The sequence below is a fragment of the Periophthalmus magnuspinnatus genome, chromosome 4 (genome assembly GCF_009829125.3).
Source record: "Periophthalmus magnuspinnatus isolate fPerMag1 chromosome 4, fPerMag1.2.pri, whole genome shotgun sequence".
In the NCBI taxonomy this organism is placed as follows: Eukaryota; Metazoa; Chordata; class Actinopteri; order Gobiiformes; family Gobiidae; genus Periophthalmus; species Periophthalmus magnuspinnatus.
The window spans coordinates 31762857-31777116 of record NC_047129.1 but is presented as its reverse complement, the minus strand read 5'-3'; the positions used below and the strand labels follow the sequence as shown (position 1 = coordinate 31777116).

General features: G+C 38.9%; 1 protein-coding gene across 1 annotated transcript; it reads right to left on the bottom strand.

The window, feature by feature from the left end:
• Positions 1-4060: 4060 nt before the first annotated feature.
• On the bottom strand, positions 4061-13554 carry LOC117369912 (mucin-5AC-like). The gene is made up of 4 exons (XM_033965255.2): positions 13078-13554; positions 9213-11132; positions 8666-8751; positions 4061-4864 (listed from the first exon to the last, which is right to left on the bottom strand). Exons 1-4 carry the CDS (start codon positions 13136-13138, stop codon positions 4742-4744), a joined length of 2190 nt encoding a protein of 729 aa, XP_033821146.1. The 5' UTR covers positions 13139-13554; the 3' UTR covers positions 4061-4741.
• Positions 13555-14260: the final 706 nt, after the last annotated feature.

Below are 14260 nucleotides of genomic sequence, written 5' to 3'. Positions count from 1 at the left end.
GCTTCTCTTTCTCTCCCCTCTCCCTCTCAGCCTCCCTTCCTCTCCCTTCTTCTCTCCCTCTCTCTCTGTCTCTCTCTGTCTCATGCTCCCTGTCTCTCTCTGTCACAATTTGATCCCGTTGAATCCTGACATTGTCATCTTGGAATCTGCCCGTGTCATCAGGGAAGAACAAATCCACTGATGGAATAACCGGGTCATTCAGTTTATTCCGGTGTCAGCTGACCTCATTCTGCTGAACTGGACCAACTGCAGTGACCTCAACATATTTGCTTAGTTAAATCCAGGTGGCGACTTTTTTTCTGGCCAGACTGTGCGTTTTAAAAAATAAGTCATTGCCGTTTTTTATTATTGATGAACATAGGCAGGAACTTTTAGGGTGGAGGTCTGCCCGTGCTTGTCTCCATGGAGTTTTTACTGAATTCCCTGGAATATCGTACCTGGAGCAATATGGCATTTATCTGATTTATCTCCACAGAAACTAGCCACCCGTTCATGTTACAGGTTAGATCTGTGACACACCGCTCTGCGAGAATGCGTGTCGTTCAAGGCGTTTTTTTTCTTTGCAATAAAAGCGTCAATTCAATGTATGTTTAATGCCATATTGTGAAACATTTCAGGCAAAGTACTAGTTTTACAGACCCTCCCCTCCACCAGAATAGTTGCTTACATGGATTGTTAATTTAGTAGAGTAAGAAAAAACGTCATCTTTTTCTTGCTTATTGCTGCCACGATGTAAAACTAAACAAATGCTTGGGTGGGGCTTCTATGCAACATCACACACTTTCCCATTTAAAAAAAAAAATTAAATTGATGGGATAAAAAAAACATTTTGCTCTAAAAACAACTCTAAGTAAAGAAAACATACCTGGCGGTTCAGTTGGCATCAAAGTGGTTAGAACTCCAGGGCTAGAAGTCGTGACGTTTTCCGACGGAGCCGCGGTAGATGACAAATTGTTGAGGGCGGTTGTATTTGTTAATACGGCTGGTGTGACATTTCCAGGGGGCGCTGTTGTAGGTATGATCATAGGACTCGTTGTGGTCATATTGGAGTTAACAATAGTAGTTGCGTTTGGTGGTACTGCAGTAGACGAAGGAACTGTAGTTGTGATATTCGAAGCAAACATGGTCGTCGCGTTTTGGAGCGCTGGAGTTGCAGTAGTTAAAGTTGAGTTGGTCGGTTCAGCTGTTGTTGCCGTGGTTACGTTACCTGTAGTTGTTGCGTTGTTCGTAGCTACACTAGTAGTAGTAGCAATCGTTGAATTAAGGGTAGAATTTATACTTGTACTCGTTGTCATTGATATATTGGCGGTTGTTGTCGTCATTGCTGTTGTCAGATTAGCAGTTACATTAGGTGTAGTTGTTGTAGTCAGAGGGAGTGTAGTTGTTTCATTGTTTATAGCTACACTAGTCGTAGTAATCGTTGAATTAAGAGTAGAATTTATACTTGCACCTGTTGTAGTTGAGATATTGACGGTTGTTGTTGTCATGGCTGTGGTCAGATTAGCAGTTACGTTAGGTGTAGTTGTTGTAGTCACAGGCAGTGTAGTTGTGACGCTTGCTGTTGTTTCTGAAGCATTGAAAATTGTGGTATTTTGAAAACTTGTGGCCGGAACAGTTGTTGCGTTTTGCGCGATTGTTGTAGTTGGTTGAGATGTAGTTATATTTGTAACAGCCGTAGTAGTTACATTTAAGGAGTTTATAGTCGTGGCTTGAGAAACACTAGTTGTAGATTGTACAGTTGGAGTTACAATCGGAGAAACTGTAGTTGATGCGGTTGTAGTTGTTGGAATGGCCGGCGCAGTCGTGGTAGTAGCTGGAATGGCTGTAGCTGTAGTTAGCATTGTTGTTTGAGGGGCTGTACTTGTAGTTTGAGATACTGTAGTTGTGATTGAAGCAATTATAGTTGTAACTGGAGAAACTGTAGTTGTTGTGGTTGGGGCATTTGTAGTTGCTCCAAGTGAAGTTGTTGTTGCGGTTGTAGTTAACATTGTTGTTTGAGGAGCTGTACTTGTAGTTTGAGATACTGTAGTTGTGATTGGAGCAATTATAGTTGTAACTGGAGAAACTGTAGTTGTGGTTGGGGCATTTGTAGTTGCTCCAAGTGAAGTTGTTGTTGCGGTTGGCGCGGTTGTAGTTAACATTGTTGTTTGAGGAGCTGTACTTGTAGTTTGAGATACTGTAGTTGTGATTGGAGCAATTATAGTTGTAACTGGAGAAACTGTAGTTGTTGTGGTTGGGGCATTTGTAGTTGCTCCAAGTGAAGTTGTTGTTGCGGTTGGCGCGGTTGTAGTTAACATTGTTGTTTGAGGAGCTGTACTAGTAGTTAGTGACACTGTAGTTGCGGTTGGAGCAGTTGTAGTTGTTAAAGGCAAAGCTGTTGTTGCGGTTGGTGCACTTGTAGTTGCTGGAATGGTTGTAGATGTAGTTAGTATTGTTGTTTGTGACGCTGTAGTTGTGGTTGGAGGAGCTGTAGTTGTAATTGGAGAAACTGTAGTTAACGTGGTTGGGACTATTGCAGTTGTCAAAGGCAAAGTTGTTGTTGCGGTTGGTGCAGTTGTGGTAGTAGCTGGAATGGTTGTAGTTAGCAGTGTTTGTGGAGCTGTACTTGTAGTTGGTGTGGTTGTAGTTGTGGTAGGCTGTGGAGAGACTGTGGTGGCAACTACTGTAGTTGTTGTAGTTGTTATGGTTGATGATGTAGTCGTGACTGATGGAATTCCTGTTGTTGCCGCTGAGAAAGATTTGAAAATATATTATAAGATATGTTACACCTGAATTCACCAATTGCAAAACAAAAAAATAAATAAAAAAATAATAATAAAAATAATAAATGTATAAATAATAATAGTAATAATAAATGTATAAATAATAATAAATGTATAAATAATAATAATGAATGTAAAAATAATAATAATAAATGTATAAATAATAATAATAATAATATAAAAAAATACATTTTAAAAAGACATATTTTTTTACTTGTACATTTATCTATTTTGAATCTGTGTTTAATAAGTTTCACAATAATTTCTATTAGTTTTTCCTGTGACCGACACTCTTCATAAATAGCTGTGGATTAGAACTTTAATGGTCCTTTAATGGCCCTTTATATTATGATGAATGCTACTTTAAATAACACTGTGAAGTATAAACCTGTCATTATTTGCCATTACTAGACACAAATTAGTAAAAAAAAAAAAAAAATCTGTATTGTAAATCTTTACCTTGAGCGGGTGAAGCTGTAAAGACTAGAACTAATAAATAAAAAATCCCCTTTGTTTCCATAGCTGCTGATTTTCCGTGGTCCACTGAATTTATATGCCTGACCCTGCTGGCTGTGTTCTGTTAGCTCTGCGGCGCTCCTCCTGCAGCTGAACACCAAGGTAGTCAAGCTGGTTTCCAACTTCCGCCGTGATTTGCCCTATGGCTGTTCATTTAAACAGCGTATTATCTACCACTTAAATTATACGATCATTTAAATCCCCTGTCTATAAAAAGAAGCACTTAAATGAAATAAATGTTCTTTTTGTGTATTTGTAATGTATTGTCCTTCTAGTTGGGGTCTATTCAGTGGAATTTGAAAGAGAAATGAGGAAATCTGCAAGGTTTGACGTACTGAGATGTCAGAAAACTGCAAGCATCAGGTTCAAATTAAATTATCTGGACTAAAGTGATCTTAATTCTTAAAACTTTGTCTAGTTAACTTCAGTTCTTTGCAGTAGATGCCCACAATACTTTCTGCTAACTGCTCTTTTTGTTTGCAATGCAGTCGAAGTTTACTGCAGAGAGATAGAACTGCGGGGAATTTCTGCTCATTTGTCATCACTCGGTTTGTAAAATGTAGATTTAATTGAGTCGTCATGCAGAAAAGGCTGTGTTATTTCATATGAAGCATGTCGGTAACTTTGGACTTTTATTTTGTTGTACTTGCAGGATGCACTCTGCCTCTGATCTGCAGCGTGGAAGTGCATCCTTATTTGTCTACATGTAAATAAAGACTAGACAAAGCACAGACATTTCTACGACTAATGCTGCAGTAATGACCACTATAGTTTCAGAACAGTAACTTTATATTGCTTTTCTGTCACATATATATGAAAACAATACTCTTAAAACATTTCTCCGTCAGTCAAATCAATACAGTGCACTTTCTTTTCACATTTTACAGGAAACGATGAGACCTAGCATTTTTAAATTCTGAAATATGCTCCAAAACACTTGCTTGTAGAAGGAACTCGCTGATGAAAATGTCCGTGTTACAGGTGGAAGCGGGATTCAATACTGCGTTCCGATACTGACGTTGAATATCGGCACAGATCCGGGGTCTCGGTTCCACGGTATCAGTTCAGACGATATCTTAGTTGGGCTTTTTTTTGGATGTTATCTGCGTAATCCCTCAGTTGTTCAGGTCAGATCCGTAATAAAAGCCAAAGTAAAATCTGTGAACTGGACAAAAAGTTGTTTCACTGCTCATCCAAGCCGCTTCTTCGGTTCAACTATTGGATTTTATAAAACTTTTTAGTGGCAAATGTTGGAACTTTCATAATGTTTGGACCTTTTATTCATACAAAGCCATTACTTGCTGGAAAAATAACACAATTGAATAAGTTTTGTAGTAAGTTCACTAAAATAAACCTTTAAATAACCTTTTGCAGTCTGTACGGTATCGGGTATCGACAGATGTGAAAAGCCAAAGTATCAGTATCGGTATTGGTGCATCCCGAGGTGGAGCTGCAGTTGGAGTTCATGGCACGGGGGTTGTAGTAGGTGCGGTTGGAGTAGCTTCTGTTGTAAGTGAAGTATTTGCTGCTGTAATTTGTTTCACTGCAACACTGTAATCCGCTTCACCCAATTTATCACGGAAAAACTGAAAGAGAGAAAATGGGAAAAGTTAGGTTACTTTTTATAATGTTAAAAGACGATTCTTACACGTCTTTTTGCTTAGTGAGCATCAGAAACACATGGAGGAAATAGTATCGCGTCTGGTTTGTGGCTTGGTATTGTGTTTCTTATCTTAGTTGCTCTAATTGAACAGGTTTGACAAACTTTACAAATCGTTTTTCTTTCTTTATTCCTATAATCGCAGGGAGTTACGTTCTAAAAAATAATCCGCAACAGGGGAAATCCGTGAAGTGTCAGTTTTATTTTTTACAATTCTTTGTTTTTGTCTGTAAAACCCCTCACCACACACTTTATACACTTTTCTCACACAGGCGTTAACATTTTCTCACATTTCTCTCTCGTTTAAACTTTCACAAAGTTCAAACCTTCGTAGGCGTCTTTGTCGGTGCGGAACGTTTCATCGACATTGTGGGTTTTGTCGGGGAGAAAACAAATTGCAAAATAACCCGCAATAGGTGAAATCTGCGAAGTGTCAGCTTTATTTTTTTTACAATTATTAACGTATTTTATAAGTTATAAGTTGCACCAGCCAAAAAATGAAGAAAAAACATATATTTCACAATCACATCTGAGTATCCTCGGCCAAACTATGAAAAAAAGTGCAAGTTACAGTCCGGAAAATATGGTATATATGTTTTTGTCTGTAAAACCCCTCACCACACACTTTATACACTTTCCTCACACAGGCGTTAACATTTTCTCACATTTCTCTCTCGTTTAAACACAAAGTTCAAACCTTCGTAGGCGTCTTTGTCGGTGCAGAACGACATTGTTTAATCGACATTGTGGGTTTTGTCGTGGAGAAAACAAATCGCAAACATACAGCACTTCAGAGTCACACTGTGATCCGACGTTTATGTAAATTTGACATTAATATATTGTTCTCTTCAGGCTCTTGAGGCTGTGGTTTGACGGGTCACAGTTAGATTTAATTTGATGTATTTTCTTGCTCTTCTTTGCTTAAATAAACCAACACGGCAGGACAGTTACAGCTCGTCTTTACTCAACAACTTATCTCATTTCAACTCGTGCGTGCCCTGTGCGTGTTCACTCTTGTTACATTTTTATCAGCGCGCTCCTCAAATGCGCTGTACTGAAACAATAAGTAGGAACCAATATTATTATGAAGAAAGTAAATAATGTGTCCAATATAATATAATAAATGGCATTAATTGTTAATAAAATAAGTACAAAATAATAATAAACCAAATAAATGTTAATATATAAAATAATATACGTCAAATCCAAAGTTACATAAATTTGGCTGAACACATTCTGTACTGTACGGACGACGCGGCACGGAGGAGATTTAATGACAATGGTCTACGGTTACACAAAAAAAAAATCTGCAAAACAGCGAGACCGTGAAACAAAAACTCAGAATGAGGATTGACACCTTTTCTGTTAGCGTAAATAGACAAAAGTTTAATTATTTTTTCCACAATAGCTTTCGAAGTGCCATTATTCAACCCTAAAAACGTGATTGTCAGTTAAAAGGACATGAAGCCATAAAAAGCCCAAATAAATAATGAAAAGTAAAGCTCCCATATAGAGTTACATAATCCGCTTCCCTCCATCTGAAATTATGTTCAAACAGATCTGTCCAAACATATCCATCCACCCCAGAAATGATTAACCTGTTATTGACCAAGTTCCTGCTGCAGTTTAATCATTTGAGCAAATAACAGTTTAATCATTTTACAAAGCACATGTGATTTGAGACAGTTTCCTGGTGAGTGTTTAACTAATCATGTTTCCTCTGTGATACTCTCTGGAGGCAGTGGAATGTACTTAAATGCATTTTACAGTGGATACTTTTTACTTTTACTTCACTACAATTGAGAACAGTATCTATACTTTTGTACCGCACTACATTTTTGAACTGGACTGACGAGTGAAAAGTATTTTTTTATTGTTTGAGACCTGCTGAAAAGCCTGAGGGTTTATTTTTTTACGCAGTTATAATTTGAGCAAACCACTGTAATGTGTAATGTGTAATGCATTTGAAGCTTTATAAGACTCAAAATCTGCACGGAATATTTTCACTTTTTACCCTTTAAGTACATTTTTAAATAGGTACTTTAATACTTTTTTAATACTAGTAGATTTTCATGTGACTTTTTTACTTTTACTTGAGATTTTTATTTATTTTTAATTTATTTTACGTTATGAGTACTTCTTTTTTTCTTTTTTTACAGCTAAAACGCATCCATTGTTCTCCCTGTAAAAGCAGCGACATGAGGCACCGCGTTTAAGTTTAGCACGACAAAGGTTTCAGTTTGAACTTTTCCCATAAGCTCAGGACTTTAAATAACACACTGGAGAGCAGAGGTGGGTCGTACTCGGTTGCATTTACTTAAGTAACTTTCTATAGAAATTGCACTTTTCAGAGTACTTTTCTAGCAGCTCACTTTTACTCCTACTTCAGTCATATTTTTATTGAAGTAATTGTACTCCTACTTGAGTAAAAGTGTTGGTTACTCTTCCCACTTAAGAAATGATTTGAACATTTATGTTTCCTGCAGCGCTTTTTCAAATATGACTTGACTGCAGTAATGGGAACTTCACAATAAGTGTAATGAGCAATATGTGGGATATGCAATATGTGGGATGTGCAATATGTGGAATGTGTAATATGTGGAATGTGTAATATGTGGGATGTGCAATATGTGGGATGTGCAACTATGGGGATTGCGCAATTTTTATTTGGACCCTTCTGTGACCCCAGCCCTTTACGAATGAATGGAAACGGGCTTTTGGCTATAATCCAGTGTGTTTACGTTCATGTCTGTTCATTAACTAAATTAATAAACACATAAATAAATACACTTTTTTTCTCATTTTGTGTCTATCCTTGAAATAAGGCCACACACTTACTGCACAAATACGGACTATAAGTTTAACCAAACAGTGTCACATTTCACTGCAAGGTTAGATTTTTAACTAAAGAAATAATTACAAACCACGCAATTCATCTTTTCTAGACAGTAGCCTATTCTATTCTTAAGACTTAAAATAGCCTCGTGCTCATAAATGATAATCAGAAAGATTATCTAACCAACAGAGTCCAGGAGGAACATTATTCAGTTTAGCTCACTTGTTTATACGTCCCTCTTTAGTGTGCGGCTGTTCAAGGTTTGTTGTTTAAATATATAGGGCTATTTTTTTATTTTCTTTCTCTCCTCTTAATTAAAGTTCAATCAAACCAAATATTGTGTCCAAACTCGTGCCGTTCAAGAATAGAACGTTTGTGAAATACTGTACTGTAATGTGTAATGTTAAATCCCTCAGTCGTCCAGGTATGATCCATAATAATAAAAGAAAAATTTCATTCTGTCAAGTGGATGAAAAGTTTTTTGTAGTTTCAGATTTTTATTTGTTAGTTTTGTTTTGTCCAGTTGACATAATAAATTTTTTCTTTTACTATATACACTAGGACACAATAAACTACTAATAAAAGAAATAAACAAAAGTAAAGATCACACTACGCTGCTTGTCTGCCCTGTGTCATGGCAGTGCTCATCCTGCAGAGGGCGCCTTGTGCAATACTTTAAAATATGCGTTAAAATAAGGTGATGTAAATGCAGTTTGTTATGTGTTGTCGCTCCAAGAATATTCCTCAGAATCTAAACACCTTCAACAGACCCACTCTCAAAATTTCTGTCTGTTCCGTTATTTTATTTTTATTTTCTGCCTCATTTAAGCTGATTCACTTATCGGCACAGGGCGAGTTCTTGGTGGTGTTTTGTCCACACAGAATATTTACCTGTTGGACGAGTTCAGTCAGCGTTTCCCTGCTGAGGTCAACATACGAGTCTATTGTCATTTGAAGTTGAGCGACTGAGGTCGGACCTTCATCAAAAAGAAACAAAAGTATAAAAGTATAGTCTTAAAAAGCTGAAAAACAGAACTTCACTTCAGGTTCAAAGGTATTGCGCACTTACCTTATGCTTTACAAGTAACTTAATTATACATAACAATGAGCTTATGAAGGATTTTGCTCAACTTTAAGAGGAAAAAGCTGAATTTTGCCATAACAGTAATGCTAATGCTAACAACTAGGATGCTAACCGCGCACTTCCCAATACAATGCTTTGTAATTAGATGCAGTCATGACACAGCAGACTTATGTTAACCTTAAGATCTGCTTATACAATATATATCTGTACTGGGGATTTTTTTTTTTTCTCAGATACATGGAAGTAAATCGGGTACAGGCCCTTTATGACTTTATGTGATATTTTTTATCATTTTCGATCAAAAAAATTGACACTTTTGGTGATTGGCTCAACTATGAAAGACAGCATTTTTACCTGGAGGTGTTGAGGTAATGAAGGTGATTTGTGAAGTGGGAACTGGGCTTGTATTAGTTAAAGGAGAGGTTGTTGGAGTAGCTATGGTTGAAGTTGTAACTTGAAAAGCTGTACTTGTAGTTGAAAATGTGGTAGTTGAAGGTGGTACAGTTGTGGTTTGATGGGGTGTAGTTGAAGTGGTTGTAGCACTGGATGTAGTACTTGCAGCAGTTGTACTAGTGGTTGTCGAAGGGAATATAGTTGTGGTTTGAAGGGGTGTAGTTGACGTGGTCGGAGCGCCGGTTGTAGGGCTTGCAGTAGTTGTAGTTGCGATAGTTGAAGGGGGTACAGTTGTAGTTTCAATGGGTGTAGTTGAAGTGTTCAGGGCGCCGGTTGTAGTGCTTGCAGTAGCAGTTGTAGTAGCTGAAGGGGGTACAGTTGTAGTTTGAGGCAGTGTAGCTGAAGTGGTAGGAGCGCCGGTTGTAGTGCTTGCAATAGTTGTAGTTGCAATTGTTGAAGGGGGTACAGTTGTAGTTTGAATGGGTGTAGTTGAAGTGGTAGGAGCATCGGTTGTAGTGCTTGCAGTAGTTGTAGTTGCGATTGTTGAAGGGGGTACAGTTGTAGTTTGAATGGGCGTAGTTGTAATGGTAGGAGCGCCAGTTGTAGTGCTTGCAGTAGTTGTAGTTGCGATTGTTGAAGGGGGTACAGTTGTAGTTTGAAGCGGTGTAGCTGAAGTGGTTGCCGCACTGGTTGTAGTGCTTGCAGTAGTTGTTGTAGTAGCTGAAGGGAGTACAGTTGTAGTTTGAAGCAGTGTAGCTGAAGTGGTCGGAGCGCCGGTTGTAGGGCTTGCAGTAGTTGTAGTTGCGATAGTTGAAGGGGGTACAGTTGTAGTTTGAATGGGTGTAGTTGAAGTGGTAGGAGCGCCGGTTGTAGTGCTTGCAATAGTTGTACTTGCAATAGTTGAAGCGGGTACAGTTGTAGTTTCAATGGGTGTAGTTGAAGTGGTCAGGGCGCCGGTTGTAGTGCTTGCAGTAGCAGTTGTAGTAGCTGAAGGGGGTACAGTTGTAGTTTGAAGCAGTGTAGCTGAAGTGGTAGGAGCGCCGGTTGTAGTGCTTGCAATAGTTGTAGTTGCGATTGTTGAAGGGGGTACAGTTGTAGTTTGAATGGGTGTAGTTGAAGTGGTAGGAGCATCGGTTGTAGTGCTTGCAGTAGTTGTAGTTGCGATTGTTGAACGGGGTACAGTTGTAGTTTGAATGGGCGTAGTTGTAATGGTAGGAGCGCCAGTTGTAGTTGCGATTGTTGAAGGGGGTACAGTTGTAGTTTGAAGTGGTGTAGCTGAAGTGGTTGCCGCACTGGTTGTAGTGCTTGCAGTAGTAGTTGTAGTAGCTGAAGGGAGTACAGTTGTAGTTTGAAGCGGTGTAGCTGAAGTGGTTGGAGCGCCGGTTGTAGCGCTTGTAGTAGTTGTAGCTGCGATAGTTGAAGGGGGTACAGTTGTAGTTTGAATGGGTTTAGTTGAAGTGGTAGGAGCGCCGGTTGTAGTGCTTGCAATAGTTGTAGTTGCGATAGTTGAAGGGGGTACAGTTGTAGTTTGAAGCAGTGTAGCTGAAGTGGTAGGAGCGCTGGCTGTAGTGCTTGCAGTAGTTGTAGTAGTTGAAGGGAGTACAGTTGTAGTTTGAATGGGTGTAGTTGAAGTGGTAGGAGCGCCAGTTGTAGTGCTTGCAGTAGTTGTTGTAGTAGTTGAAGGGGGTACAGTTGTAGTTTGAATGGGTGTAGTTGAAGTGGTAGGAGAGCCTGTTGTAGTGCTTGCAGTAGTTGTAGCTGCGATAATTGAAGGGGGTACAGTTGTAGTTTGAAGCGGTGTAGTTGAAGTGGTTGCAGTGCTGGCTGTAGTGCTCATTGTCGTGTTCTGAGAGGCTGTTGTTGGAGGAAGTGTCGTTGACACTACAAAAAGAAGATTACACCAATAAAAAAAACAACTCTATTGATAAACTGCATTTTGATAACTATTATTTTAATTTCTCTCTCCACCAAAGCAGTCGGTTAGCACTTGTATCAATATAAGAGTTAAATGTTGTGGAGATGTGTCGATTTCACTTCAATTTCAAATCAATTCATTTTTGTGTTGCCATTTAACAAAATGGTGAATTGAACCAACAGAAAGTCAGAAAATGAAACACACTGCACATTACTTGCTGTAGAGATTGGGATAGTGCCTAACGTCAAATCAGTGTAGATTTTAAAATGTCAAATACTAAACTGAGTATTACTTATTATTACACAAAAGTATCGTGTATCATATCTACAGCTCTTTTGTTTACTTTTTAAATAGTATTTTGACTAATTCCTCTATATATTTTTCATTTTTATTCTATTTTAATTTATCTTATTTTTTATGTTGTATCATGCCAAAGCAGGTTCCTAGTTTGTGGATTCTGTTCACTGACGATGGCAATAAAACTGATGTTGCCAGTATTGTAATACTTTTGACATTTCCTGAGCTTAGCTGTGCATCTGTTAGTGTAACCTGGTGACCTGTAATACTGTGTACAGTATTTCAGTGAACATTCTTGTGAACATTTTTTGTTTTACTGAACTTCACATATTTCTGAAATGACTGTAGATACTTTGTTTGTTTTGAAGTGCATATTATGGATCTCAGGTTACAAAATCTGTCGAGCTCATTAATGGGCTTATAAGACACTATTAACAAAATACAATAGGCCAGACATGTGCGACAACCACCAATACTCTCATTTAAACTAGGCTTAAACAGGCTTTACAAAGAAATGAAGCCAACTTATAAACATTAGAATTAAACGACCATTTCATCTTGTTCTCGTCATTACACCAGAACAAATCAGGGCACTGGGTGAACATTTCATCAAATAAAAGATTTAAATAAATAAATTCATCATAAAATGGACAATACAACAAAAAATGAGTTTCACTTTCCACTTCTCCAACTCACATAAACCATAAAGTCTTGAGAAACCTCCCCGTTTCTAAAGCCACAGGAAGGATCCCTGTTGCAGGTGTGCCAGGATTAAACCAGGACTGAACCACGACTGAAACAGGACTAAACCAGGACTGAACCACGACTGAAACAGGACTAAAACAGGACTAAACCACGACTGAAACAGGACTGAAACAGGACTGGACCAAGACTAAACCAGGACTGAACCAGGACTAAAACGGGTCTAAACCACGACTGAAACAGGACTGAAATACGACTGGACCAGGACTGAACCAGGACTGAACCAGGACTGAACCAGGACTAAACCATGACTAAAACAGGACTAAACCACGACTGAAACAGGACTGGACTAGGACTGGACCAGGACTGGACCAGGACTAAAACGGGTCTAAACCACGACTGAAACAGGACTGAAATACGACTGGACCAGGACTGAACCAGGACTAAACCTCGACTAAAACAGGACTAAACCACGACTGAAACAGGACTGGACCAGGACTAAACCAGGACTAAACCACGACTGAAACAGGACTGAAACAGGACTGGACCAGGACCTGACCAGGACTGGACCAGGACTAAACCCCGACTAAACACGACTGTCGCAGCTGTGCCATCAACCATCTGTGATTCCTGCTCAAATTTGCTATGACTTAAAATTCAGTCTCATCCCTTATCATACCATTGTGTTAAATTTACACTTCCCCATCAGTTCAACCCTCGAAATTAAAGATATTAAGATCTGGGCTTAGTGGATGAGCTGCAGTGTCCATACCAGCATGAGCTTGTCAAAATCATTGCATTTTTTTACTATTATTGTATAAGTTATGAAGCAACTATTTATGGTCCAATCAGCTTTCACCCCTAAAGCCACAAAAATGTACAGAATCATGATTAAAGCTGAAAAGTGCTTACCTTGTGCCAGTGCTGTGTTTAAAAATCCGAATAACAATATCAAGAGAAGCATTCCGTCCATGCTGGCAAACGTGCTGTGGACACGAGTAGTTTAAAGTCTTCACCTTGTCCCAGGCTGTTAATACTCAATCTAAAGGCAGCGTCAGGGGGGAGGAACATACCCAGTCACAAATAACCTGAAAAACCAGTGACTATAACAGTGTTGCCAAAATATGTTCTCCTGTAAGTAGTTTTTTTTGCACTTTAAAACAGTCGCATGCACGTGATGGTTTTATAATAATTTACAGAAAACATGAATCGCCAGTAACAGCCGGTGTTTCTGATCCATTAAAGACAGTTATTTTTAGCATTCAGAGATGGGTAGAGTAGCCAGTTTGTGCGAATATATTTGTACTATTAAGTAAAATGCAAACAACGAAGTTAAATCTGTCAACTGGACAAATCTTGTAGGAGTGAAGACGTTTCGCTGCTCATCCAGGCCTCTTCTTCAGTTCTGGTCAGATTGCTGGTGGCCACTGCCTTTTAGATCTAACTGAGGGGAGGGGCTAACTACACTGAAACTGTAAACAGCTGTTGTCTCCAGTTTCAGCTGGAACTACCCTATTAAGCCCTTAATGACCCTGCTATTTTTCTCTTTGTTCTGGGTCTGAGGATGGAGTTGTAGATGGGGGAGAGATTATGTCTCAGGCTCCATTTCTGTTTAAGGAAGGATTCTCTTTCCTAACAAAAACAGCTTCTTTAACTCTCCTCTCAAACCATTTCTTTTCTCTGGCTAAGATCTGAACTTCACTATCTTCAAAGGAGTGGTTAGTGGCTTTAAGATGGAGATGCACGGAGGACTGGGGTCCAGAGGAACTCTCCCGCCGGTGTTGGTCCATCCTCTTATGGAGCAGCTGTTTAGTTTCTCCGGTGTAACGCTCACTGCACTCTTCACTGAATGGAGTAGAACACATTACTTTGTTTATGGCTCGGAGTTTTGTCCTTAGGGTGAACCAATTTTTGCCTTAAAGTGTTTGTGGGTTTGAAAAAGACAGGAATCTCATACTGTCTGAAGATTCTCTGAAGTTTTTCAGACACACCCGCAGTGTAAGGGATGGTAACACCTCTCCTTCTAGGTTCAGATTCCCTGTTGTCCTGTTTTTTAGCTCTTTTAGCTTAGATCTATTGAAGGCCCATTTTGGAT

Bases quoted from the DNA above. Each gene is read 5' to 3' on its own strand.
- LOC117369912 (XM_033965255.2), bottom strand. From the start codon at position 13,138: ATGGACGGAATGCTTCTCTTGATATTGTTATTCGGATTTTTAAACACA. The intron at 11,133-13,077 runs GTAAGCACTTTT...TTCTTTTTGTAG, and splicing joins AAACACAGCACTGGCACAAG to TGTCAACGACACTTCCTCCA. The intron at 4,865-8,665 runs GTAAATATTCTG...TCTCTCTTTCAG, and splicing joins TGACTGAACTCGTCCAACAG to TTTTTCCGTGATAAATTGGG.